Source organism: Pezoporus flaviventris, unplaced genomic scaffold (assembly GCF_033815535.1).
Source record: "Pezoporus flaviventris isolate CSIRO_AGI_PZ_B2104156 unplaced genomic scaffold, CSIRO_AGI_Pfla_v1 ptg000009l, whole genome shotgun sequence".
Lineage (NCBI taxonomy): Eukaryota > Metazoa > Chordata > Aves > Psittaciformes > Psittacidae > Pezoporus > Pezoporus flaviventris.
Genome location: NW_026892557.1, coordinates 3,522,550 through 3,548,946, shown reverse-complemented (window position 1 = coordinate 3,548,946; position 26,397 = coordinate 3,522,550). Strand labels below are relative to the sequence as shown.

At 47.6% G+C, this 26,397-nt stretch overlaps 1 protein-coding gene across 4 annotated transcripts; it reads left to right on the top strand.

Annotated features, from left to right (window-relative positions):
- Positions 1-1,031: 1,031 nt before the first annotated feature.
- Positions 1,032-26,121, top strand: MXRA8 (matrix remodeling associated 8). Of its 4 annotated transcripts, XM_061450251.1 has the most exons (11): positions 1,032-1,155; positions 10,080-10,160; positions 16,020-16,040; positions 16,439-16,747; positions 17,314-17,415; positions 18,332-18,790; positions 22,949-23,107; positions 23,500-23,530; positions 24,266-24,342; positions 24,796-24,873; positions 25,741-26,121. In XM_061450251.1, exons 2-11 carry the CDS (start codon positions 10,112-10,114, stop codon positions 25,764-25,766), a joined length of 1,311 nt encoding a protein of 436 aa, XP_061306235.1. In that variant the 5' UTR covers positions 1,032-1,155; positions 10,080-10,111; the 3' UTR covers positions 25,767-26,121. The 4 variants fall into 4 exon arrangements, with proteins under 4 accessions (XP_061306235.1, XP_061306236.1, XP_061306234.1 ...); XM_061450252.1 differs by lacking the exon at positions 10,080-10,160; XM_061450250.1 differs by lacking the exon at positions 1,032-1,155 and having other exon boundaries at positions 9,917-10,160.
- Positions 26,122-26,397: the final 276 nt, after the last annotated feature.

Here is a 26,397-nt window from a genome sequence, read left to right as displayed (position 1 = left end):
CCAGTGGAAGTATCCATTTTTGCTTGCTTTTCCCTAAAAGACAGAGGAACAAAACTGAAATAAGGAATTCTGTGAGTGAAAGAACTTAAGATGATAATGTTCTAGATCACTTCTGTGTCAATTCCCTGAAATCAGATGGAGTTTTTCAGTCTTGCTCACTGCATGGGCACTAATGCAGCTTTCCTTTGTTATGCTAACTACAAAACTTGTAGGAGCTATGAAGCCAGTGGCATCAGGTAACTGCATGTGCTGTGTTTCCTTAGGAAATGTGGCTAAGATTTTGTTTCAAGTAGAAAATTAACATAAAATATTGCTCAAAAATGTTTTGTTTTTTCACTCGTTCGATAAAGAAGACGTGGTACTGAACAGGCAGGTCTTGTGCTGAGAGTGTCATTGCCTTTGGTACGTGTAGGTCTGGAGGAAAGATGCCTGGAGCCTCTCAGCAGCTGCACTTCAGAGTCCTGCGGTCACTTGCAGTGTGATTGGTGCTAAGACAAGGATGAGGAGCCCGGAGTGAGGAGTCAGCACATCAGGTAAAAACCCAGTAGGTTGGAATCTGTTTGGTTTATTTTAAGGGAATTAACAATTCCTGGCAGGATGCTTCTGGCTGAGTTTACCACCAGCTGGTGAGGAATTGGTTAAACTTGGGGAATAAGCAGGCACAGAAGAACGTGCCAAAGGAAAAAGAAACTGGTAGAAGAAACTACAACCGTTGTAGTCAGCAGTGTGACTGTGTGTAAACAGCACCACGTTACTCACCAGCTCCATTCCCTCGGTGCTTTTGAGTCAGAGCCGTTTCCTCCACTGACAAAGGGTTTTCTGCTGTCAGCACCAAGGCAGCGAGTTCCATAGGGAAGAGCCAGTTGGAATGTGTTCAGCAGCACAGTCAGCAGGTACCTCCTGAAGGCAGACTCTGTGGCTGGTCACCCAGGCTTAGCAGGCCTCCGTTTGGCTCTCCTCACCGTTCATACTGTTTCAGTTACTGGCCAGAAGATGCTGCTGCATATGGTCTTTTCTCTTGCTTCCCCCAGGTCTACATGGGCATCCTCCAGGGAGCTCCCAGTGCCTCATTTTGCTGTCTGTGATGCAGGAGGGAGGCCCATGTTGTTATCAGCATCCTGCCATCTGTGAGAAATGCTCCAGGCCCATTGGAAGGTAGGACAGAGCCAAATGTGTCCTACTTTCTGATAATATCATCCATCCCTTGGGGAAGGGAAGAGGATTGTAGCCCTTGGAAAGACAGGAAAAGCTTTCACAAGTAATTCATGCAAAAACCTGGCACTGTGGAAAGAAAGCGGAAAATAGCAGTCTTACTATCTGTGCCTTGGGTGCAGCACCTTCTCCTTGGGTGATCTCTAATGTGGAAAGGAGAGCAGATAGAAATACACGTGTATGTAGCTATCAGTGTAGGGACAGCTACTTCTGGAGTAGGGCTGCAGCAAGCAAGCAGCACCCTCTTTAGCTAAAGTTACGCTTGCCAGAGTCCTCTTGAATTGATCTACAGCACATAGACGATTCCCATAGATTATCCTTGACAGTTGGCCAGGCTCCATGTTTGTCTAAATTTAGCAGCAGGATTATAGAGCATTATGGAAAGCAACCTCCTTTTCAGCCAAAGGACTTAAATGAAATGGCCTGCAAACCTGAGGCAAGCTGTAAAACTCTCTGGGAGGCAACCTTTGAGCACCCTTTCCAGAGCCAACCTATTCATTTTTCCACTCTTTTCCAGTCATTTCTGATCTCAGGATGCTGTGCCTGCTGTCCCACTGCTTCATTATTTTAGGCGGGTGCAACACACGGGCCGCAATTAGTGTGAGGGATGGAGTGTCCCTTCGAAAGCTCGTGGTACCAGAACACTGCTCCCATGTACAGAGAGACCAAAAGATGTGGTTAGAGGCACAATGCTGATGGTCAGGAAGGGGACACTCCCTGTATGCTGAGAACTTTTGGTTCTTTACAGAAAGAAGCTGTGCTGTATACTTGTGGCTTGAGCTTTTCTCATGTTAGAGAAGCCTGACCTGCTGCTGCCTGTGTGCTCTGAGAAAGGCTCTCTGTTCTCCTCTGTCAAACTGCTTTTAGGTTCAGACCTGGAGGCTTTTCTAGTCTCTGATAAAGGAAGGCAGAGGCACAGGGCTTCTTAGTGATGTAGGGCGTGAAAGCCCTGTAACTTCTGGAGCACCACCAGCCTTGTGTGCAGGAAGCCATTCCACTGGAGCAGCTTGCTCCAAGCCCCTGTGTCCAACCTGGCCTTGAACACTGCCAGGGATGGGGCAGCCACAGCTTCTCTGGGCACCCTGTGCCAGCGCCTCAGCACCCTCACAGGGAAGAGCTTCTGCCTTAGAGCTCATCTCAGTCTCCCCTCGGGCAGGTTAAAGCCATCCCCCTTGTCCTGTCCCTACAGGCCCTTTTCCAAAGCCCCTGTCCTGATTTCCTATAGGCCCCCTTTAGGTATTGGAAGACTTCCAATTGTAAGCTGCCTTGAGATCTGGAATAGAAAAGCATGCAAAGTGCAGGCCTCTTCTTTACAGAGGAGTGGTGCTGAACTGAAAGATGGGGCCCGGGGCAGCCTGTCTGGTGCCTCTTCCTGGGATTTAGAAAGTGATGAGTAAGAGCCAGGTGGGATGGCATGGTTTGAGCTGCTGCCTTCTCTCCCATTTCTTAAGGCAAACACACTGGCTGAGTAAGTGTTCGGAGTGGTGATTTGATCCCTCAATCGTTTCCTCCTGAAGCTCTGTGCTGTCCACTGTCTGCCAAATTGGACCAGTCCTCTGCTTCTATCCCCTAGAGCGAAGCCTAATGGTTTCATCCTGGATTTGAGTAGGGTAAGATGCTGCAGAACCACAGCTCCCATGCGAGTGAGTCAGTCCCAGGTCATAGCTTGACTCCCTTCTGTCTTGGGCGCTTGATACTCAGCAGTTAATATGGGGGGGCTCATTTGTATGGATGTAGTTTTGGGGTACTCACTTGCACATGGTAGCTTGTCAGGAGCCCTGAATAAAATCCTCCTGCTTCCTAGGAGCACACAGCTCCTGCTGTGACCCTTAGAGGAACACTGAGAGATGCATACACATGAATAGAGCAGCTCCTGAAGTTAAGATTGGTGGTAACTCCATTTCAGATCTGTATCCCCTCAGGAGCTTCATGGTTCAGGTACTGATTTGGAGCTCATACCTGCATCTTTATTCTTTTAATTCCGTGTGTTGAAGACACTAGTGGCTCTCAGAATAGATTTAGGAGATAAATACTTAATAATTCTACTGGCTTTCAGAATAGACTGGGAGTTAAGTGTTGAATATTTCAAGTACTTAGTATTTCAAACACAGTTTGTCAGTTTAAAGCCATTCCCCCTCGTCCTGTCACTGTGATGTCCTGAAAAGAAGCAGCAGGTAGTAATGACTCGTGTTTACCCAAGGGAATCAGAATACTGGGGAAATCCGAGAGGCAAGAGGGATGCAACAGGCTGTCCTAAAGCTAAAAGTCAGGGTTCTGTCCACATTAGGCCTCAGTTGCTTCATCCTGGTTGTCAGTCTTCACACAGTGCCAGGGCTTTCCAGGCTCCCTGGGAGGAGCAGCAGCGTAGCCCAGGCAGTAAGGAAGGTGCTGATGTGCAGCTGGTCTGGGCAGTATTCCTAACTCTGCCCCTGATCCACTGTGTGAGTTTGGGTGAGTCATTTCCCTCTGTGCTGTGTGTCTCCCTCCTGCTCCTGGCTGTTTAGACTACAGACTTTTCCTACCAGAAGCTGCTTGTGCTGTATCTAAAACCTGTGTGCAGCAAACATGAGTGTGATGCCATCAATAAGAAGACCCTTGCAAATGTGAGTGAGGGACCAGAAAAAAACCTCTAAGGTGGTTTTAGGTTGTCTATTTCTAAAGGCATTTTAACTGAACCGGTTATGACAAGCTCCTTAAATCCTTTTCTACTAAGCTGAAATTACTTTTACAAGGAACTGATTTTCCAGATTTCCTTTTTACACGTTTTGGTTTATGCCAAAGGTATTAAACTTAGAGAAAACTGTAATGGACCTCTGTGCTTTGTGGATGTCGCTGAGGTGCTGCTTTGTGTCTCTGTTTCCACTCCTGATCTCTTTGCTGCTTGTTTTGGGATTTCTCATTAGTCAGTGTTGTTTGGGGTGAGCACTTTGATCCTGTGTGGACCTTCTCTATCACAAAGGATGGTGGTTGGTGCCAATGGGTAACCTGAAATACAATAATGATTTTGGTACTTCATATCTAAGAAATAGGGAACATCTGCCCATGTGGAATTCTCTTGCTGGGCTAGCCTAGATGGAAGATCACAGCCTGTTGCTGCTGTCATCTACTGGAACTACTCCTTCAGCTGTACGAGGAGGCACTGCTACAGTGCAGGGGACTGTAGATTGAAACCCCAGTTCAGATTTGTACCTAAGAATGAATTCAAAAGAAATGAGTAAGGAGATAGAGGCCAGTACTCAAGTGTTCCCTGGATCAGGTCTCTTTGCCTGCTGAGATTGAGGAAGTTGTGCTTATATTAAACACCATTTAAAGCAAAACCACCTCAGTGAGAACACTTATTGCGTGCACTATTAGGACTTAACTAACTTAACACTTAGCCTGACTGCATCTGCTTCAGCTGCTCATTTGGAGCAGTGTGGAATTTGATGCTGATTCAAAAGAACTGTCTTTAGTATCAAATATTTATTGATTACAGGGCTTTGACAGTGATTTTCACAGGTTACAAATGGCAGGATACGTTTATGAATAGGCAAATCTGTTCAGCACCAGAAAAACCCTCTGGTGAAGCCCAGCTCTGTGGGATCCACAGCAAAGACAAAGTGAAAGAGACTCTTCATTCTCTTTTCTTTTAGGGGAGCCAACTGTCAGCATTCCCTAGAGCTCTCTAGTGGCAGGATATATGATCTGAGGGGTATTTGTGGAACACAAGGTTTTATGAGGAAGATTCCCAGCAGGTGTAAACTGACATAGTGTAAGTTTGCTGACTGGTACCTGCTGAGTATCTGCCTCTGATGGTTTTGAGGGGCACATTTGGCTTTTCTTCCCACCCTGAACCCAGCTTTTTGGGTTTCATGTTGTGGAAAAATAACCCAAATGCATTTTTTGTCTTGGAAAAATAATCCCCAGGCCTCAGACTGGAGGGGAAAAAAATCCATGTTGGTTTCCTGGGCAATTTCTCTGTTTTTGTAACTGGTTTCTATTAATGGTTTTGAGATGAATCCCAGGAATCTGCAGCGGACTGCATTCCAGCAGAAGGGGGTGTTTAAATATTGTGCCATGCTAGACCAAGCTGTAGAGATGCCTGATGGCAAAGGATGCAGACAGAGCTCTCTGACCTGTACAAGGACAGTGCTGGAGGAGCACCGAAACACTCATGCACAGTATTGATGGAGTCAGTAGGAGAGCAGCCTGCTTGTGTGCTCCAGTTTAACTCCTTTGTGCATGTCTGAGTCTCTCCTAGGCAAGCTGCAAAGCTCAGTGCATTAAGCAGAAGATCAAAACAATCTTAAGCTTCCACCTAAATACCTGGACATTCACATTAATCGATTTATGCTCCAGTGCCTTTGGCACAAAGGGAAGCAGAGTTTTCCAGCTGGAGAGCCAAGACAGGAAGAGCTGAATTGCCTGCAAAGGACAGCCCCCAGATAGCACTGTTCCTGGGCAGGCCTCTCATTCTGTTTCAGAAGTGCTTGGGTATAGCAGAGCTCAGACCATGGCAGTCACTACCTCTGGGGGGTGGGTTTGGGGACTTCACCTTTCTCTTTGCTGGAAACAGATTATGCCAGGGGTATTATTAACTCTTTCCATCATATTGCTTTATACATACCTAGTGTAAATGGTGCCGGGGATGTGCCATTCTCATACACTGCATGTGGATATTTTCCTTAGCTGCTGCTTTGATGACTGTATCCCAGGCTGGTGATCACAGTGGACTCCAATGAAGTAAAGCAGAAAAACCTCTGGCCAGACCCCCAAGTTGTCATTCTGAGTTTGTTCTTCAGAAAAGGCACAGTAGGGGCTTTAGCACTTAGGGGGAGGGAACAAATGTAATGCTGGGTCTGAAAGAGGGACAGGGCTTGTTACATCGCTGGGATAATGACAGGCTTCACTTCACAGCCCTGTCATTGTGGTTGGGTCTCAGATTTGTCCTTTTAGTTCACAGCTCTTGCTGCAAGTTGGATTATTTCAGCCTTGCTTCTGGGATTCATTGCAGCTGAAAGCTTTATTGTAATGAGAAAAGCTTTGCAACCAAATGAAGCCACCCGGGAAGCACATACCCTCCGGTGATCCTCATGGTTCTCTGTGACATTGCTCTTTTCCACCAGCTCTGAAGGCTCCCCTGATCCACACTAGGTCTTTCTTAGGGGGAGTGGATATGGGGCATGTTCATCCCTTTGTGTGTTACAGGTTGATCACTTGGCACAAAAAGGGTTATTTGAGTATATAGATAAATGGTATCGGTATCCATCAACCCTGATGTGCAGTACCCCTCTTGTTGTTCCCATGCAAAGCTCTGTTTCTGCTTGTGGTTTAGCTTTGTAGGATCCTTGCTCCCTTTGCTACTGACCTGTCAATTAGAACTCTTTATTCCCAAGCTGTAGCATTCCCTATTACTTTTTCAGTTCTAGGCGTTATCCTTGCTTCTGCTCATGGGTAGATGTGTTTTCTCCTTTGATCATGGCAGAGTATTATGGGTCCTGTATTTAAAGAGGATCCGAAGGAGCTGTTGGTAACAAGCATGGAGTGCTGACAAGTCCTGTCCATAAGGCCTTGTGCTGTGATTTGTGTCTTTGTGTCAACAGAACATTAATCCTGGCATTCCTTTTTAATACATTCCATACATTTAGAGCTCTGAAAATGGGACAGCAGTGGCCAATTCCACTACAGCTTCCCAGGGTTAATAGCTCTTAAAAAGGCAATAGAGGGGTGGAGGATACCTCTTGGCATCAGACCTTCTTCCTAATCTCATACTTGCTTAGTGTTTCTCTACTGGTGGATTTCAGATCAGATTCATAGGAGGCAGCCTGTGGCCATGGAAAACAAAAGTGTTAACATGGAAGGGATTGGGAAGAGGAAACTTCCTGGCTGACATGGCTTGCCCGTTATTGTTTACTGCAAGGCAAGCAATATTGTGACCCTGTGCTGTCTTTGGGCAGGGATGTTTTTCCACCTGGGTCACCAGCATTTCGTATCTGAAATAGATAAGAAATAGCTATTATATGAAATAGCTATTTCCTATCACTGTTTATTTCATATCTTAAACAGGGGTGCCTGGAAACACAGGGGCCTTTCTTCTCCCTGTTAGCCTGCTCTGTGCTGGGCTTGGCAGGTGCAGAGCCCTGGGAAGCAGAACCACTTGGTTGATGCTGGAAGGTTCCCTCTCATTGCATGGATGAGGCTGCTTCCTTTGGACAGGAGCTGTGGTCAGGGTGCACAGCTGTATGTGCCGCAGCGGGCAGCTGAGAATCCATCCCCAGAGTACCTCAGGGAGTGAGGAAGGAGGAGGGCTGGGGAATGCTGCCCAGCTCTGCCTCTATGGAGAGCCTGGTTAGAAATCCAGCTCCTGATGGGGCAGTGTTGACACAGCTGCCTGTGCAGGGGCTTTTGGACTAGCAAAGCTCTGGAATACAACGCTGAGTAGAGACTGCAGGTTTAGAGTGAGGAAAAGGCAGAGAGCAGTGTGAGAGCCTCCTGTGTCCCTTCCCTCCTCTCCCTCTGAACCCCGAGAAGCTCTTTGCTCAGTGCATGGTTTTCTTTAGGAGCCTTCAGTGGGTTCGGCCTCAACTTGGCTTCTTTCAGTCAGGAAATAGCCAATTCATGACAGCAGCAACCACAGCAATCTGCATCCATCCCAGAAGTCATGCGAGAAGCAGGCTGTAACCTCTGCAGTGCCAAAGCTGGGAGGCAGAAAGGTGGGAAAGCAACCTGGAATTGCAGCCTGGAAGGTTCTGCTTGTGGCTGAGAGAAACCAAGGGCAGGAGAGGGTGCTGGGTCTGCTGCCTGTGCAGTGAGAATAGCTTCTTGCCCACAAGCCAAGCGTTTTCCAGCCTCTGCTGACGCAGCTGAACGAAAGCCTGTCAGATTGAAGCCTTTCCTCTGGCCCCATGGCCTGACAGAGAGCAAAGGCTCCTTTTGCCACCAGCCTTGTGGCTCAGCACCAGCCCAGCCCCTCAGCTGCTGTGGGTCATATTGTCTGCCTTGTGATGGCTGAGAATCTGCAGCAGGTTTGCAATTGAGGAACATAGGAGGAGCCTTTGCTGCACGCAGGTGTCTGTGGAATTGGGTCAATGCAGATACCTGAGGCTTGCAAAGACAAGCCTATGGTTTGCATTAGGGTTATAATTGGACTGTATCTGTTCTGTACAAAGTGGAGACCTGCTGGAGCTGACAGCAGGCTTTTGAATGGACACGTTGTTTAATAATAGCTCCAGTGGTTTCTTGGAATTTCTTAGGAAGTGTCTGGTTCTGTCTGCTGTTAACCATGAACAACCATAATCTCACAACAGCAAGCAGAAAGCTTTCCCATATTTCATTTTGTACCATGTACTGCCCGCAGCTACAGTGGTAGGTGCTAGTTCCTGACATTACACTCATGCAATCTTCCTGCAAGTCTTGTATTAAAAGACCTCTGGCTGGTTCAGCCACCCACATGGATTAGGCTGTTAGGCCTACACAAGGCTGGATTCAGATGGAGCCGTATTCCAAGTCTAAAGCGACATTTGCACCTTTCATACCCGTGTCTGAAAGCACTTGGACTGCTCTGACTCAGTGTCTTTTACCATCTTGTCCCACTTGAAATAGACTTTTCCAGTGGAAATGAATTGCTGTTTTCAGAACTTGGATTATGGGGAAGAGAAATGTCTTAATGCTTCTAGGCAGCAGAGGAGATAAACCAGTTCTAAATGGTTTATCAGCCTAAGGCTGCTGCCCTCTAGGTTAGGCTGAGGTTTCACCTGTTCCAGTTGAGCATACACACACAGGGGTAGATTTTCACTTGTGAAGCAGTGTTTGGCATTTAGGAACTTGCTGCTGCTTTCTCTGCTGTTTGGCATGGACTGTTTTCAGTAACTGACTGCATTAACGCCCCTAATCATAGTGGAACACAGTGCACTGGGTTATATAAACACAGTTAAACACATCAGTTCAGGCCTTAGGAGCTGGGAGATGTAATTTAACAAGTATTCCCCTTGAGCAAAGAGTGCTGAAGATTCACTTGTTGCTGGCTTGGCACTGCTATGGGGGCTGCTATTATGAGTACACAAAGGAGAAGAGCAGCAGTGTGTCAGGTCCTGCCTCTTTGTCTTAGTGCCAGCCAAGTAACTACAAGCAGAGTTCAGTTCTTGTGTGAAGGCCTAAAAGCAAAAGTTCTAAGTCTGACCCAGCTGTGGTAGAGAAACTTGGGCCCCCCATTGCAGTATTCTGGGGCTTTTAGTTGCATTCTAGGCCCTTTTGCCTGCACTGCTTTAAGCTCCCACATACCCAGTCTCTGGCATTATTACCCTTGTGCTGAGAAAGCTGCTATTAAACCCTTGCTTACAAATCACAGGACAGCGTATTGTTTTCCAGGTTGTCTTTGGTGACTCGAGCTTGAAGTAAAACCATATGAGGAGGCAGAGATCAAAAACTGAAGGCAGCAGAATCAATCCAGTCTCAGGCAGACAGCTGGAGGAGTGTCAAACAAAGGAAGGAACAGCTGGATCAAGTAAAGCACAAGGAAAACGAGCTCCATCCCTAAGGGGGAGGGAGAGAGATTGTTTTGCAAGCCCAGAGTTGTGTGGGACCAGCTCTACCCCATCAGACTGCACATCAAAGCCAGGGGCAGATCAGAAGGGCCCAGAGGGAGGGGAAAGAGCAGAGTGGGTGCTTGTAGGAACTGTGTAGAGCGAGTTGGGGAAAGGAAGGAGGTGGAGCGGGAGAGTGGAGCGGGGAGGTGGGGAGCTGGAAGTTGGAGGTGGAGTAAGTGCCGAATATGAGCTGCTGTCCCCAGCTCCGGGATGGGAGCTGGTGAGGTCACGGGGTTTTCAGTTCCCAAACAAAAAAGTTAGGGGGGGGGGAGGAAAAAAGAAGCCTTCAACTTGTTTTTCCAGTGAGACGGAAACACGGAGTCGCTGCGGGAGCGATGGAGCAGCTCGCAAAACTCCTCCTGTGGCAGATAGTGCTTCAGCAAAGTAAGCTCCTGGTGCTGGCGTGATGGGCTGGGGGCTGAACTGGTGTCTTTGGAAGGGTTTGTTCAGGTTTAGGAGGAGGGAATCATGGATTTGTCATGGAAAAGTGGGAACGGGGAGAGAATGGAGAACTGTTGAGGGTTTGAATATACTCCAGCATGTTTGTGCAGTCTCTTTTTTCCTATCAGTTACTTGATCAGCAGACTCTAAAATACTGAGCTTGAATGTGGCTACAGTAAAGCTTCTGTAGCAAGATTCCCATGATCCAAGGTTATTTTATACTTTTGAAGAGGCAGAACCAGCTGATGTTTGTGTGAGTGTTTGGGATGGAGGGGAAGAATGGAATGTGGGGGTTTCTGTTTGGTTTGGGTTTGGTTTTGTGGTCAGCATCACGTTAGAGACAGAGAAATTCACTTTTGGGTAAGGTGCAAGAAGGGGCTGAGAGCTCACAGGAACAGAATGGCTTCTACCTGTTCCTTAATCACAGAGTTTTCTGTAGGAGCTGAAACAAGATTCAGTGTGCTGAGAGCATCCCCTCGAGCTAAACAGAGAAAGCCCAGGAAGGCTTGGATGGCAGAAGGTTTGGGGATTAATGCAGACCTCCACCAAATCCACGCTTTGGGCTCTAAGGAAGCACCTCTGAGCAAAGGACCAGTTCCAGCTCCCAAGAACTGATGGTAGGAAGCAAGGAGCACTGGTGACCCCCTGCTCTTCCCAGCCTTGCTAATGGAAGGCTGAGGCTGAACCACCTGAGCCTCTCAGCATTCCTCAGCAGGCAGATGGAGGGAGCTGGAGAGTTCTCACTTTGGTCCCTAATTAGATTCCATGTCACCACATCATCCCCGGTTTTGCAATGCCTCAAGGCAAGGTTTAGCAATTTGCAACGTGTGGGATCAGTCCTAGGGACAGAAGGGTTAAAGTGGCTCGGAAAACCAGTGCATGGGGCTGGGTTAAGCCTGGAGGAGGGGGAGAGGCCATATATTGGATTTCAGAGGCACCAACCAGTCCAGCTGCTCCCCAGTGTGGTTTAGCACGTTGGCGGTGCTTGGGGAGCGCTCAGGGCAGGAAGAGCAGGTTGGGTTGCTGTAGAGCAGTGGGGAAGCTGCATAGAGCCAACAGCATCCCACCCAGGGATGGGTGATCGCTGACAGGCTCTTTTGAGGTGTATTTTAGATGGAAGGCAGTCTGTATGCCAGGCAGCCCTGATGTTTGAGTGCTGCTGTCCCCATACAAGCCAGGTTAGAACATCATGAGTGGATAGAAAGAGGGGAGAAGGGATGAAATCGGTGCTGTTTCATATTTGATCCTTTCTGGAGAGAAACCACACCCTCAAGTGTTAATGTCTTGCAGGGAGGAACAGCACTGTGTTTGGAATGGCTCTGCAAACTAGGCTGTGGGCCTAGAGCCAGCATGGAGTACACAAAGCAGAGAAGGGCTTATAAATCTCAGCTAATATCTGAAGTGGCTGTGAGAAAGTTGGGGCAAAGCTGTGAGGATCCTGGTGGTGCAGTGGCCAAGATGGAGATCAGTTTCTTGTCCAGGCAGTAGGCTTCCTTTCTGCTGAGGTAGCACATTCTTGCTTTCTGCCAATTCATGAGCATGTTCCTACCTGCAGTGAGGTGTTGGAAGTGTGGGGATTGGATGGGTAGTTAAGGGCTCTCCAGTCCTGACATCCTCTATGGAAGCAGAAGACTCTGCTGCTGGGAAAGCTGTTCAGGAAGCCTTTAAAACTAAACAGAGACTTGGATCAAAGCCCAGTTTAAAGGCTGGCTTTGTAAGGGAAACCTTGGCTGGAAAGCTTGGTCTTGCAGTCCTAGCCCAGCAGGACTGGTGGGGAGTGGGACATGTCTAGGTGGAACTGCACTGCTTCCCACCTCCCTCCTTTGCCTCTTTGAGGTGGGCCCAGATGTTAGTCCTGGTTACTGGTCAGTGGGGCTTAAAGACACGGCAATGAGAGGAGAGCTGAGCCCATTTGTGTCGCTGTCACCTTGATGTCACTGCATCCTGAGCCATTATGGCCCCTTAGATGAGGGGTCAGCTCCCTGAGGAGCCAGCATGGAGCCACTGCCACTCTCCAGAAGTGTTTGGAAATAGCTTGGTAGCACAAACTGCTGGTTTTGCAATAACTGTGATGGCTCTACAGAGACCATTAAATCCCCTGCATAAACCTCCCATGGGATTTATGGGAAAACTAAGGAATCTGACACAGATTTTGTGAAAAACATGTCATTTCTCTAGGATTGACCCATCCCTCTGTGCTCCTAATGTCAAATGATGTCTCTTCCTTTTTCAGGAGAGCAAAAGAAGCTGAGACCAGGAGATAGCAGAGAGGGTGTGCAAAGGAATAGGGAGCTGAGCTTCCTTAGGCAGGCAGTATCAGCCTCACAGACCTGGTGGGCTATGGCGCTCACTTCTCCAGTGGCTCCATTGTTTCCTTTCCTGCTCTTCGCTACAGTCTGTGTTCAGGTGGTGCCTATTGCCTCTCAAGGCTCAGTCCAGGCAGCTTCTCCTTGCTCTGCTGATATCAGGGGCAAGGATCATCCTAAGCTCAGCAGAAGCACGGCAGGTAGAGCTGGTGCTGTCATGTCCCATGCAGTGTGCGTGGCACTCAGGCAAGTACTTCTGGTGTCTGCAGTTTCCTTTTCTGCTCTGGTAGGCTTTCACCCCCTGGTATGAGACAGGAACTTAGTGGTTTCATTAGCACATGCATCTACCTGTGAAGCAGGCTCTCTGCCAGCAGCTGTCTCCAGGAGAAGTGGTGGCATTGTTCAGGCAAGACTCAAGGGACAGTTTTGTGTTTGAGCTGTTCCAAGGATGCTGCCTGGAGAGCTCGGATATGTCAGATATCTTGCAGAGCCTGAGGCTTTCCCTTCTAGTTTGCCTGCAGTTTTTTGTGGCTTAATTCTTCACTTGAAAAGTGGATGGGATTCAAGAAGTACGAGCTGGCTCTGCCTTTTACAAGGGATTAGGAAATGCTTTTGCAAGCTGCTTTCCTCTTCCTACATTGTGGAACCAGCAGAACGCGTCTGGGATCCCGCTGAGGGGTGTGCTGAGTGCACAGAGCATGTCAGAGCACAGCATCTAGATGTCTTTTTGTGGGTACATCACCCAGAGAGGACAAAGTGATTATGCAGAGCTCCAGGGAGTTCCGTGGTGGTGACTCTTAAGGCATTTGGTGGTTTTGAAGCTCCAGGTCCTGGAATCCTGTGATTGCAAAACTGAGCTTTCACTTGGTTTTGCAGTTGCAGGTGACTCACCAGAGCAACTGCTTCCAGTTTCCCCCAGTCCCGTAGTTCATAAGCTGTGAACTTTGCTGGGTTATGGATATAACTCTGCCTTTGTTCTGTAGCTACTGGGTTAGACAAACAATAACTGTAGAAAGCATGGCTGGGGGACATGGCTTGTTTGCACTGCTTGTCTCACATAGCAGAGGAGACTGAAAAGGGAAAAAGGCTTATTCCTTCTTTACCCAGTGCTCAGGTTGTGGAAGGTCACTTGGTTTCAGTTGTGCTTTCTCCAGGCATAGAAGAGATCCGAGACATTCCAGATTCCTTAGATTTCTAAGTGATCTCATTTACAGCTATGTCAAATACATTTGAGTCTTATCCATGACCTGATGTATGTGGTGCAGATTGCCAGCGCTGCTGGGGGATTGGAACAGTCAGTTCTTCCTTCTTTGTCTTGTGGAGCTCCCATGCCTCTTGTAAGGACTTCTCAAAACAGCAATATGGTAAAATGCAGGCAAGGCATCAATGGACTCTTCCCTTTTCCCAGTGGGAAACAGCATCTCCTGGTCACTGAGGAGCAGACCTAGGAGTGTTAATTGTCAAGTAGGTGAGAGTGCTCCGGCCCTGCTGCTTAGGGAGGGAAAGAGAAGCTGTCAAAGCCCACAAGACACAAGCTTTTCTTATCTAGAAGCTGTCACATCAGACAGCTTCGCTGCTTCCTTGCTTTATAGGGAGTTGTGTTTGGGAGCTGCTGGAGAAATGCCTGTAACTGAGCCAGCCCAGCCTGGCTAAAAGCCCCTGTGGGTGGGATGGAGTTAGGACCTGGGTGGTCCTCACCATGCCAATGGGGCCAGCTAAAAGATACAGGCCCAGGGGTTAGTGCTGGTATGATGTTGGGGCTGTGACAGGCTGCTGAGCAGAGCACATTGCAAGGCTTAGGTGGATACTTTGGTCGTTAGATTTATGATGCTGCGTTTGGGCTTGGTGTTTTTTACATTAACTTCCAAGAGGAAAGGAGGAAAGTGAATGCATTCCTCTGCCCGAGCCAGGAGAGGATGTTTCTGTAGCACCAAATCAGTTGGCTGTTCATGAGCAGCAATGCAGGACTGTGGAAGCTGTGGCTGTGCAGCCAACAGCTCTCACACGCCACTCCCTAGCACACAACCACTGTGCATGTCCTGAGAACTGTGTTCTTCCCTTGTCACAGGGCAAACACCAACTCAGGCACATTTGTCACACCGATCCACGTGGATGCTGTGCTGAGAGCTGGTTGTCCTGTCGCAAGTGAGACTGATTTCTCCTGGAGAAGGGTGGTTTGGTGCTGTGAAAGAGCTTTGCATCATTCCTTCGCTGTTCTAAGCTAAATCCGAGTCCTGGCTTCCAGAGACAGAGGTTGGCAGCTGATATGTTACCATCAGGCATTTTGCAGCCTGTTAGGACAGGCCATCAGATGATGGAATTATAATGTCGTGTGTATGATGTCTCTTTCTTATATCCAGGACAGCACAGACTTTGTCCAAGATTTGTGTGTGTCATGCTGAGATTATAACTGTATTAAAAAGAACTTACATTAGGAGTGGCTTTGAACTGGCAGCTCAACAGTGCTGCTCAGTTTTGTTCTCTAGTGGCACTGCCCAGGGCTTTGTGATAGGAAAAGGAGAGCAAATGGGGTTTATTCTCAGCCCGTGCACTGGGGGTGGTTAAAAGAGCCCCAGTTTGGAGTGAATTTATTCTCTTTTGGAATTCCCAATTCCTGGGTTAAACAAGAAATGCAGCTTTTGTCCGGAGAACGTTGTGCCCATGACATTAGCAGGACAAAACATCTAATGATCTTGCTGGAACCCATTTGGGTTTGACTGCTTAGAGATGAACGATGTCATTGTGTTGGGAATCTGATCCGTGCCCTCAAAGCGTGATGCCAGGAGACCTCCTCACCCCCTCCTACACACAGAGCAGGAGGGACTGGACCAGAGAAGTGCAGAGACTAAGGCATGAGTTCAGTTTTTGCAGAGTTCTTCCTGCATAGATCTGAGTCACATGAGTTGGAGAGAGTTGCAGCTGCACCCAGAGCATGCCCCATCCCTGGCAGTGTTCAAGGCCAGGTTGGATGGGGCTTGGATCAAGCTGCTCTAGTGGAAGGTGTCCTGGCCCGTGGCAGGGGTTGGAACTGGAGGAGCTTTAAGGTCCCTTCCAACACAGACCAGTCTGGATTCTGTGATTGATAGAAGAGTCTCTGGGGAGGATGCTCCCAAATGATGGATGTGCTTGCCCCCCGTGAGTGTCATGTCATAGTGTGAAGCAAAACAGCCCAGTCATAGCACTCCTCATCTGACTGACTCAGCATACTCCAGAGTTACAGAATTCCCTCAATGCTTTAATCCCACCATCAGTTTTACAGGAGGTTGGTTTGGAGTCTTGGAGATGAAAGTTGACTTTTGGCCTTCGGTCACTACAGTGACTGCTGCAGCACGGACTGACCAAGGTCTGGGCCTCTGGACTTAACCACATTACACATGTTAAACAAGTGTATGAACAGAGAATAGGTGGAATAATAGCAGAGGAGGTTGCTGCTGTCTGTGAGCAGATTTGGAGTCTTTATTTGTTGTCAGTAACACTCTCTTTTCTGTTTTGACAGGTTCTGTTCATTTATACTCAGGTGAGTGATCTCTTTGTAACCTGCCTGGTTTTGTGATCATGAGAAGCAATGAAGGGGCTCTGATTCCATGGCATGCACTGGGGGTTTCAGTGCTAACTGCTTGGACCATATATCCCATGAACTGGTGTTTCTAAACCTCAATTAAACTGGGGGTGAACATTAGGAAGGATAGGTTGAATCTGCAATCCTGATAACACACATCATAGACATTGCTTTCACTAAATGAAATCAGTGTTTTTAAGTGGCTCTCTATTGTATTTCTCCATGAGAGAGCTCTGTATTGGTCTTGAAAGTTGCTTCCTTTTGGATGGAAGGTGTGCAGAGATTCTGGGACAGGTCTGGTGCCTTCTTCACATGCCATAAATCTGGTAACTCTGGTTTTTGCTCCCGGTTTTCAGTCCCAGCTGATGCCTCCAACCCCCAGGACAGTGTTGTAGTGTCAGTGCTGAACATCAGTGCTGCAGTGGGCTCTCAGGCTGTGCTGCCCTGCAAGAGCTACCGCATGGTGTGGACCCAGGATCGCCTCAACGACCGCCAGCGTGTGGTGCACTGGGATGTATACAGCAGCTACTATGGGGACAAGATGGAGAGGCTGTGTGACATGTACTCTGCTGGAGCTCAGCGAGTCTACAGCTCCTACAACCAGGGGAGGATATTCATGCCCCAGAATGCATTTACAGATGGCAACTTCTCCTTGGTGATCAAAGGTACTAAGCAGCATCTTTTCTCCTTGTACCTTCTGCAGAATGGAGGGATTAACTTGGTGTTTTCCAGTGAAAATGGCTATTTTACAGAGTATTTTCTATCAGTAAATAAATATCAGGTAATAAGGTACACGAGGTTATCTGAAGCACTGGTAACAGTGTTCTGTTTCCCTTTGAAACAGTCCCATTTTAAAAGAGAATTGATAACAACTCATTGCCTGTAAGTGACATGGTCTTCTTGTGGGCCTTTGTATTTCAGTTCCTGAACTTGAACAAAAGAATGTCATTCATCCTGTGCCTGCTCTTTGCTAAACTGAAATCAGCTTTCTCTTTCCATCTATTAATACAAGTATGTTAAACAGAAGAGCAAATAACCTGAACACAGTATTGTATTAGGGGAGGTGATTCTTCTCTGTTTACCCTACCCTGGCAATAAGGATGGGTTAGAACTAAGTTACATAAAGGTCCTTTTGCATCCATATGGGCATTTGGGAAACGGTGTAAATGACAAAAGTAATCATTGCCTAAGTATAGAACATTGAACTTCCCCTCTCTTCCCTGTTTTGTAGATGTTGCAGAGAGTGATGCAGGCACTTATTCTTGTAACCTTCACCATCACTACTGCCACTTATATGAAACTGTGAAAATCCGCCTAGATATCACCAAGAAAGGTAAGTGTGGTGGTCCTTTCTGCCAGGGACTGGCAACTTTGTTGGCATGTGCCAAACAGTGCCTGGAGCCTGGTGAGTTAAATGTATACTCTACATGTTTACTGCTCCAGCAGTGGAACATCCCCAGTAACAATCCATCATCAGTCAGCTTGGCCACAAAGATCTGCTGCGTGCATTGGTTGGTGAGCTTGCCCTGAGAAGCCTGTAGTTAAAAAGCCTCCTCAAGTTGCCACACCTTAACTCCAGCTCTAAGAACAAGTTTCTAAGGGCTGGTGGCAACTGCAGTGTGTGCCACCCGTGCATCACTGCCATGCCATTTAAATCTGTTGGTGCACAAGTGAACCTACTGGAGCTGATTGTGCTGGCAGCTGTAGAAATGCTGATGGGATGGTAGAGAAATGCATCTCTTCTGCTGTTTTCACAGTTTCTATGCAATAAAAGCAGTCAGACGGGGCCTGTGAGCCCCAGTCTGCTCATGTGTTTTGGTTCTTCTGTTATTCCTTGTCAAGAACAAAGTACTGAGCACTGCTTCTTGAACTCCTCCAGTAATTAGGGCATTTGTGGGTAGAGAAACATTTCCTGCATGGAGGATTGGGATGCAGCATACTGAAGATGAAATCTGTTATTGCTGTTCCCTTCTTAGCCTGCAGAGAGAATATACTTCCTGCTTTCTGAAGCAAGGGATTAACTTTGTTGTAAGGAAAAGAAGGTGGTCTTGCTTAATGCATTGACCTAGGATGTAGAGGATAAAGGTGTGTTTCTTTACTGACAAGGCACTTCCAGATCTTTGGAGGGGATGTCTTAGAGGATTGCAAGGTCTGGGAGCAATCTTAGGTGAGCCTGGGTGTCTTTAAGAGTAGGACAAGCATGTAAAGATGCGCACAGCAAGGTTGCACAGCTCGTGTTGTCTCCACAGCTGAAGATGCAAATGAGTACTGGGATGGGGAAATGCCAGTGATTGTTGCTCTGGAAGGCAGCACCGTGATGCTGCCCTGTGTGAACCACAACCACATCTGGACTGAGCGGCACAGCGAGGAGGAGCAGCAAGTGGTGCACTGGGACAGGCAGCCCCCGGGGGTTCCTCACGACCGGGCCGACCGCCTCATTGATCTCTATGCGTCTGGGGAGCGCCGCTCCTATGGGCCTCTCTTCATCCGCCAGAAGATGAACATCACTGACACAGCCTTTGCCCTGGGTGACTTTTCCCTGCGGATTTCAGAGCTGGAAAGCGCAGATGAAGGCACTTACTCCTGCCACCTGCACCATCACTACTGTGGCCTGCATGAGCGCAGGATCTACCAAGTCTTCGTGACCGAGCCGGTGAGAGAGAAGAAGGTGGTGAACCTCACAACTCACAACGTTGCCCCAGCCGTAGGTAAGTGGCCTCTGGAAGTGGTTCTGACTGAGGAGATAAGTATCTCAGTTGCACCTTTGAGCTCTAAAATGCTCAGTAAGCCACAGGAATAGAACACATCACTCCCCACCATCACCTCGGGAGGCCTTTGCTCCAAATGCCAAAGCATCCTTGCCTTTCCTGTCCACCACAGTGGTGTGCAGGGATCCCTCAGTGCCAGCAGCTGGGAGCGTTGTCAAGGCAAACCTGTGCCCTGCAGAAGTGCCATAGGCACCCCAGAAGTGAAGGTGCTGCTTAGAGCAGCACTGAGGCTTCCTTTATGAAGGTTTCTCACATTTGAGCAAGGGTTGTTCCTATCCCAGGATTAGAAGAGTAGGTGAGGTCTTGCTTCCCTCTCTACTAGTATATGGCTCTAGTATATTTGTCTTGGTTGTTTCTGAGCTGTGTCCATTGCTTTGGGAGCTGCATGTATAGGATACTAGCGAGGATCCTGTAGAGCTGCTTTAACACTGCTGCGCCAAAGTGGGTGTCAGGGTGTCACCCATCAGGGTTAATTAGCTGTAGTGCCAACATGTCCAGCTCCAGGGCAGCTCTGCAGCCTGTTCTGCTCTCTAACGCTGACATGCCCTAAGGCAAACAAGCTGTTTTTCTAACAGCCTCCCTTTCCTGGTTGCTTTTATGAAGGTGTGGGGCTGAGGGGCCCATTCTGCTTGCCTTTGCTGTTACTACATGGTGTAGATCACAGGTGTGGGTTGTTCCTCCCCCCTTTGCACAGGGTTTGGGCTGTGCAAGAGGCCAGACTGTGCAGAACTGAGCACCAGGAATTTTTCTTCTCCCTTCAGCTTTGCTTAAACCAATCTTCCCATTCTCCAGTGCAGTTGAGCTCTCATCTTTGAGCCTGGCCAAGCTGAAACCCATCAGGCTCAGTTCAGGCAGCAAAAAAGAAACCAAAGATCCCAAGTTCAATATTTAAGTCTTTTGGGTCTAATTTCTTATTACCATTTTGAAACATTCATTGTGGTTTAATATTTATTGACTGCTTCATAGAGAATTTTGACATGTTTAAATAGGTCTATTCTTCTGGAGCAGCTGGCTTTGTCAAGTCACAGAAACCTAAACCTGCCCCCTGGGACTGAGCTTGGTGTCCAGGAAAGCCAGGCAGTGCTGCAGGGATGCGATGCTGGGGCTGAGCTGACATGGGAACCAGGCCATACAAATACCATCCTCACTGCCTGCTGCCCTTGAGCCCTCTCCAGATCCCATTGTGCAGATGGAAACTAGATCTTGTGGTCCGAGTTGCCCACCCAGGAATTGATTCCTCCCTTTCCTGGCTGTTGTCCTGCCTGCTCTGAAGTTAGAACCTACCAGGTCTGTGTAAGCTTGGAGTAGTGCCCTTGGTGCAGGAGGAGCTTGGTCTTCATGAGAAAAGCCATTGCCACTGTCAGGAAGAACAGTCCTGGAGAGCTTTGTCCCCCGAGGGCAGTGAACCCTCAGCTGGTCTGGGAGCACCACACACAAGAATGTGCTGAGTCTATGGGAATGTGAAAGAAGCTGAGACATCCGGAGTGCCTGTTTCCAGCCCACTGCTGATGGGGAGCCTGCTGGGACATGTCCTGTTTGTGTATAGCAGAACAGGCTGAGGTGCTGCCCCGTTCCATGAAAGACCCTATAGAATGTGGGGATAGGACACGAAACCAGAATGAAACATCAGGAGATAAGAAAAGCAAACCAAAGAGCTTTTTGCAGCAAGCAGCTATAGTTTTTGGCCTATCTCCAAGGCCTGGAGCCATTTTCAGACAGGAAACTCCATCCTGTTTTGAATATAAGCATGAGTTCAGTTCTGCTCTCAGTCTCGGGGATCTAAATGTGGTGTGTGTCTACTAACTCAGTGCAGTTTTACTCTGCCTTTGCTTTGGAGCAAGTGATTGGAGAATGGCATCTGTTGTGTCTCATACCTATTGCTGAACTCAGTCCTTTATCAGTCTTGGGACACATACCCAGCATTTGGGAGCCCTCTTTCTGGAAAGCTCTTTACTTTTCCCAGCAGAAGAATCTAACCATCTAACCCTTTACACCTCAGTAATGTTCTTCCCCCTGTTAGAACTTCTTTTCCAGTAGTTAAACCATATCCCATGAGTGAATTAGAGACAGATGGACGTGCTGTGTTGAGATGTACTGATCAGATCATGCTTACAGAACAGGGTAAGGGGTGTCTATTGCCTTAGTTATGCTCTTCTAAGCACTGACAGAAAGTGGGAGCAACTCAGTGCCTCAGTTTCCCCAGTTAAAAAATGGGGTACATTCTCCTGCCTCCCTGGTGATGCCCATTGGTGATGCTCAGTGGGTGATGCCCATTGAAGTGCAGCAGCGATGCCTTGTCAGAACACTAGTACAACATGTATTTTTGCTATAACTTGATTGAGTAAGCCCAGGAGGCTCCAAGCTGTTGAATCTCTGTTTCCACTGTTTGTTGTTACAGTGACCTCTCCAATGTTGACTAAAGTTTAACTCAGCTCCATCCCTGTCTCACAGCATGGTGGGCAAAAGCCAGGGATAGAACGCATTTGTGTGTGCTGACTTCTGGCTTGATTGCTGCTCCAGTGGCTGCCATCTCATCATGGCAGCTGCTGAAGGAGATCCAGAGGTTTCCTAAAGCAGGGCTGTCACATGGACTGTTTGCAGCTTTGCAAGTGGGTTTGTTGGTTTGGGATGGTTTTAGCTTAGCAGTGGTGAAAAACACATGCCAGTTTCCAGCACTGCAGCCAGCAAGCACACAGCATCAAGCAATGCCAGTGTAAAGTGGAATATTACTGGAGTGGAAGGCTACCAGAGCAGAGCATATGCTAAATCCTCTCACTTCTCAAGGACTGGTGTTGCATTAGCAGCATCAGCTCTGGTTTCAAAGTATGTGTTTCAATCCACTATCATCTTACTTGAGTTATTGTCGGTGGGTTGGTGTTTTTAGAGGTTGGAGACAAACTGGAACCAGTTTGTCAGCATTCCTCACGTTAGGACACATCTGGTAAATGGCACTGTGGGTTTGGGGGTATTTCCCCCCATCTTTCCCCTTATTCCCTCTGACCAGTTTACAGGCTTGAACTCCCAAGGGAGTGGTAGAACTGCACACTGGTGCCTGCCTGGTGCTCTGTGGCTGGTCCCTGTTATGGGGTGAAGGTCTCCCATTCAGCTCTGTTCTGAAGAGCAAAGCTCCCAGCACAGGGGTTTGCCTGTGCCTGGGCTGGATTTGTCCATTCCTCTGCCTGCTGCAGGCAGAGCATTCGCTTCCTCTTTCTGTGTGTAAAACATTGACCTATTTATTTGAGATGTACAAAAATGTTCCACGTAAAGGGTTTTGAGTTACCCTTTCCTGCACTGCGGAACTGAAGCGCGGCTGCACCCGCAGATGGAATCTTGGCTTCTCTTTGGGGGGGTTTATTTATTTTATTGAGTTTTCTATTTTTTTTAATATAATTTTATTTCAAAGGAAACTCATTCTTTGGCATTGAAAATTCCTCCCACTCTGTAAATTATAACCCTTGGCAGGGAGGGGCTGCTTCATACTTCAGCTGTCTGGAGCCCAAGCAGCATGGTGTGTGTGTGTTGTGAGGGACCCAGAGGAGGGTTTCGTTACCCTGCAGAAAGACCTGGGGCTGTTTAATGTCACTTCTTGCTGGACTCACCCTCTACAATGAACAAGGACATGCTCATAGCCAGGCAGCAGGAAGGGAATGTGCAACAGTCACTGTATTTCATGCTCCTGGGAAGTAAAATGTTCCTGTGAAGAGCAGAGGCATCTTCCATCTGACAGAAGTGCAGTATGTTGTGAATTAGGCTGCTATTTGCCCTTTGCTTCATGCTATTCACTGAACATGCTTTTCAGCTCCTTCAGGGTCACTACAGGGCCTGTACTGACAGGTCAAGGGGGAATGGCTTTAACCTGCCAGAGGGGAGATTGAGCTGAGCTCTTAGGCAGAAGCTCTTCCCTGTGAGGGTGTTGAGGCGCTGGTACAGGGTGCTCAGAGAAGCTGTGGCTGCCCCATCCCTGGCAGTGTTCCAGTGTTCCCTTCCCATCCAAACCACTGTAGGATTTGGGCCCCTGTATGGGCTCACGTGTGACTGTGCTTTGTTTTGGGTACCAATTACAACCATCAGCCTGTGTTCCTTCTCCTCTGCCATCAGATCCAAACGTTGTCAGGGGCCACAATGTGATAAATGTCATCATTCCCGAGAGCCGGCTGCACTTCTTCCAGCAGCTGGGCTACATCCTGGCAACTCTGCTGCTCTTCATCATCATCCTCATCATTGTGGTGCTCATCACCCGCAAGCGCCGGCAGAGAGGTGAGTGCTGGAAACCACCAGCCCTGGTGGTGCCCTGTTGGGATGGCTTGTGGCAGCAGAGCTGGCTCTGCAATCACTGCACAGCACAGTGCTAAAGGCAGTGGTGCTCTCCTGGAAAGCAGCAACATACACACTGGGGAGGCCTTTGCAGGTGCTGATGCCAAGAGAGATTCATTAGTTTGGTGTAAAAACAACTGCTGAGTAAAGGGAAGGGTGGCATTGGAGCACACCTGAATTCCTGTTCATTGGAGGGGTTGTGGAAGTGACCATCGTGAGCATCACAAATGAGGAGCGTTGTGAAGAAGCCCAGAGTGTTGTGGTTCTCGCTGCTCTGTGGGAGGGCTTGGTTGGGCTGGATACAACCGCTCATTCTGTTTCTTCTCCCTGTTCAGGTTATGAATACAATGTGAAGAAATATGGAGAGTAAGTACAATTACAGCATCTGTTATCTAGGGTTAGAATGTATGAGAATGAACTTTTGGGTTTCAACCCTCAGCTGTCACTTAGAGCCTGAACCAGCTGAGGATCTGGTTAATGGCCATGTAAAGCACAGGCTGTTAGATAGAGTTTATTCATTGCTTTCCCTCAATTCTTTTGCAGCTTTATACTCCAGTTATTATTAGTGTGATGTTCCCAGGAATATATCCTTGCATGATGATTGCATGTTAGGGAGCAATTGCATCTCCTCTTGTTATACTTTGGGAGCTGATTCAGAGATGCTGTTCTGTGATATGTCAGTAGGAGGTAGTGGTGAAGGGGTCATGCACAGATGTACTGTAAACCCTGCTGTGAGATGGTTCCTTTGTGTTTTACTGTATATTGTTAAAGTGGAAGAGATGGGGAAGTTCCAGTGCAGATTGTTCTAAGCTCTGGACAAACACATGGGGAAGGAAGAGCCACAGCCAGAGATCTCGAGGTGCTAATAGAAAAGACAGTAAATGGAAGAGAGAGGAGAACCAGATTCCCTAGTAATAAGGGCAAAGGGAGGAAAAGCACCCATGTACAGTGGTTGCCAGTGCTGTGATCTGTCTGTCATACTTCAGATGAACAGTGTCATTTCAATTCTCTAAAGCAGCATTAGGAATGCTGTTGTGACAAAGTGTGAAAGCAGCCAGTTATTAAAGGATGTGACCGTTCTTCACTGTTATTCCTTTCCAGGAAGGATGTCAATCTGAAAGAGTTTACAGTCGACACAACAGATCTGACTCAATACAGAAGTGAAGACATCAGGCTGGGTATGCACCAACCAGCAGCCGTTCTCCAAACCAGGTCAAAACTGGTTGTAACTGAGGCCCCAGAGGTGTACACAGAAGCTGAAGTAAAGAACAAAGGGATTGCAAAGGGTGGGTTGGAGACCAGGACAGCAGCAAGTCCAAATCCTTCCTTGTGTGTCTCGGGAGAGCCCCCCCCTAGATAAGTTCATCAGTGACCTTCACCTTCCAGCATTGTGTTATATGCTGGAAGACTCTGTGGTACCTGTGAGGAGCAGGAACCTGAAATATGCATAACTGATTAGTGCCAGGGGCAAAATTAAGTCATAGCAGCTTTCCTTTCCCTGCTGAGATCTGGAGATGCCAGACCCAAGAGTACTGCAAGGAAGGACCCATCACCTATCTGCCTTGCCTGTAAAGTGTTGTTTGCTTTTAATGTCCTAATGGCTGTGTGAATTATACTCCTCCTTTACACAGATTACAAAAACAACATCCTGAAGGAGAAGGCTGAGCAAGCCAGAAGCTTCCCAGCAAAGAACATTGATTTAGACAAAGGTAATAACGACTTGCTTCCCCCTAATTGGTGGCTGCAGGAGCCTTCTGATGGGTTGCAGGAGGGAAGAACACAGTTTAGCAGGGAGCTGACCAAGCCACAGCCCAATGAGGAATGATAAACATCATGACAAATGGCAGCAGGAATGAGAAGCTAGTTGCCTTGCTATGCTTTCATCATGGAGCCGCAAGATGCAAGTGGTGATTAGGCTGTTAAAGACTTCTGGCGTGGCACACATGGATTCTTTTCTTTATTGGAAAAAGAATGCCTGGCAGGGCTGGAATAGTGCATTCTGTAACCTCAGAGGGAGGTGTAGCTCAGAAATGTCCTGGCATGGTGTTTGGGATGAAAACACTGTGCAGAAGAGAGTGTTTAGAGCTGAAGTAATTTATGGGTAATGGGCAGGCACTTACTTCATCCAACAATAGCAAACAACTCTCCCTCTCGAGGGGCTGAATCTCCTTTTGCTTATCCAGTATTAATGCTGAGCATTGTGCCTCAGTTTGTAGAGTCATACTTATGGCAAACAGTGCTTCTGAGTTGTTGTTGACTCCTTGTATGAATTTAGAATGTAATAAATGAGACTGAAATGCTATCAAGAAGGGAATGGTCTGGAGAATCCATGGATTGCCTTAGACCCTAATGGAGTTCTCGTGATATTTTTGCCTGTATTTTGCAGAGGTGATCTGTGCAATAGTTTATTCCCAGTAAATCTCACTGTGGGCTTTCCAGAGAGGGTACTGGGGACATGGTTGACTGCACATGGTCACTTGTCACTGTGTGGCTGACTCCGTATTACTGTGTGCTGCTCTGGATGGTTTGAAGTCTCTCTCTCTCCAGTTACTGACCTCCTTTTCATTTGCTTTCAGATTTCAGGAAGGAATACTGTAAATGAAGACATTCCCAAGCTGCTGGCTGGACCAGAAGCTTCAATCAAAGATAGATAAATGGAAGAGAGATGCCTTTTCTCAATATCATGTCTCTCCAGTTACCATAGATCTTTTCACATAGACTTCTCCCCACTAAGCACAAGGGTATTTGCAAATGCTTTTTGAAAGAGTTAGATTGTCTTGTGTGCACTTACGATGGGTTTGGGTTGCCTTTTCTTCTTCTGTTCTCCCAGTCCTCTATTCCCCTTCTTCTTTCCTGATATTATTGTTGGTTTTATGCATCAATGATTTTTATGAGCTGAATCAGCAGACCTTTTGCTTTGATGTTACTGCTTTAAATAAACCAACCTGCATCACTCATCCTGAGCCATCATTATATCAGGCAATTTTCCATGTAGTGTATTCATCAGGAAAATAATAAAGCCTGATTGTGATCTCTCGTAGGGAGGCATAAATCAGTGTCACACAACACTTGATATATTCCAGGTCAAGTACAAAGAGTAGACCCCTTCAATGTAAATACCTTATATTATGAATGGGGAAAAGGGAGGCTCACAGATGACCAAGGGTAGGGTTGGGATCAGCTCCAAAGAGCTCTGGAAGCCTCACTCTGTATTTCTCACTCTAAGCTTGTTT

Excerpts from the sequence above, each read along its gene's own strand:
- MXRA8 (XM_061450249.1), top strand. The coding sequence starts at position 10,112 with ATGGAGCAGCTCGCAAAACTCCTCCTGTGGCAGATAGTGCTTCAGCAA. Across the intron at positions 16,041-16,438 it reads TTCTGTTCATTTATACTCAG|TCCCAGCTGATGCCTCCAAC; the intron begins GTGAGTGATCTC and ends CCCGGTTTTCAG. Across the intron at positions 17,416-18,331 it reads CCTAGATATCACCAAGAAAG|CTGAAGATGCAAATGAGTAC; the intron begins GTAAGTGTGGTG and ends TTGTCTCCACAG.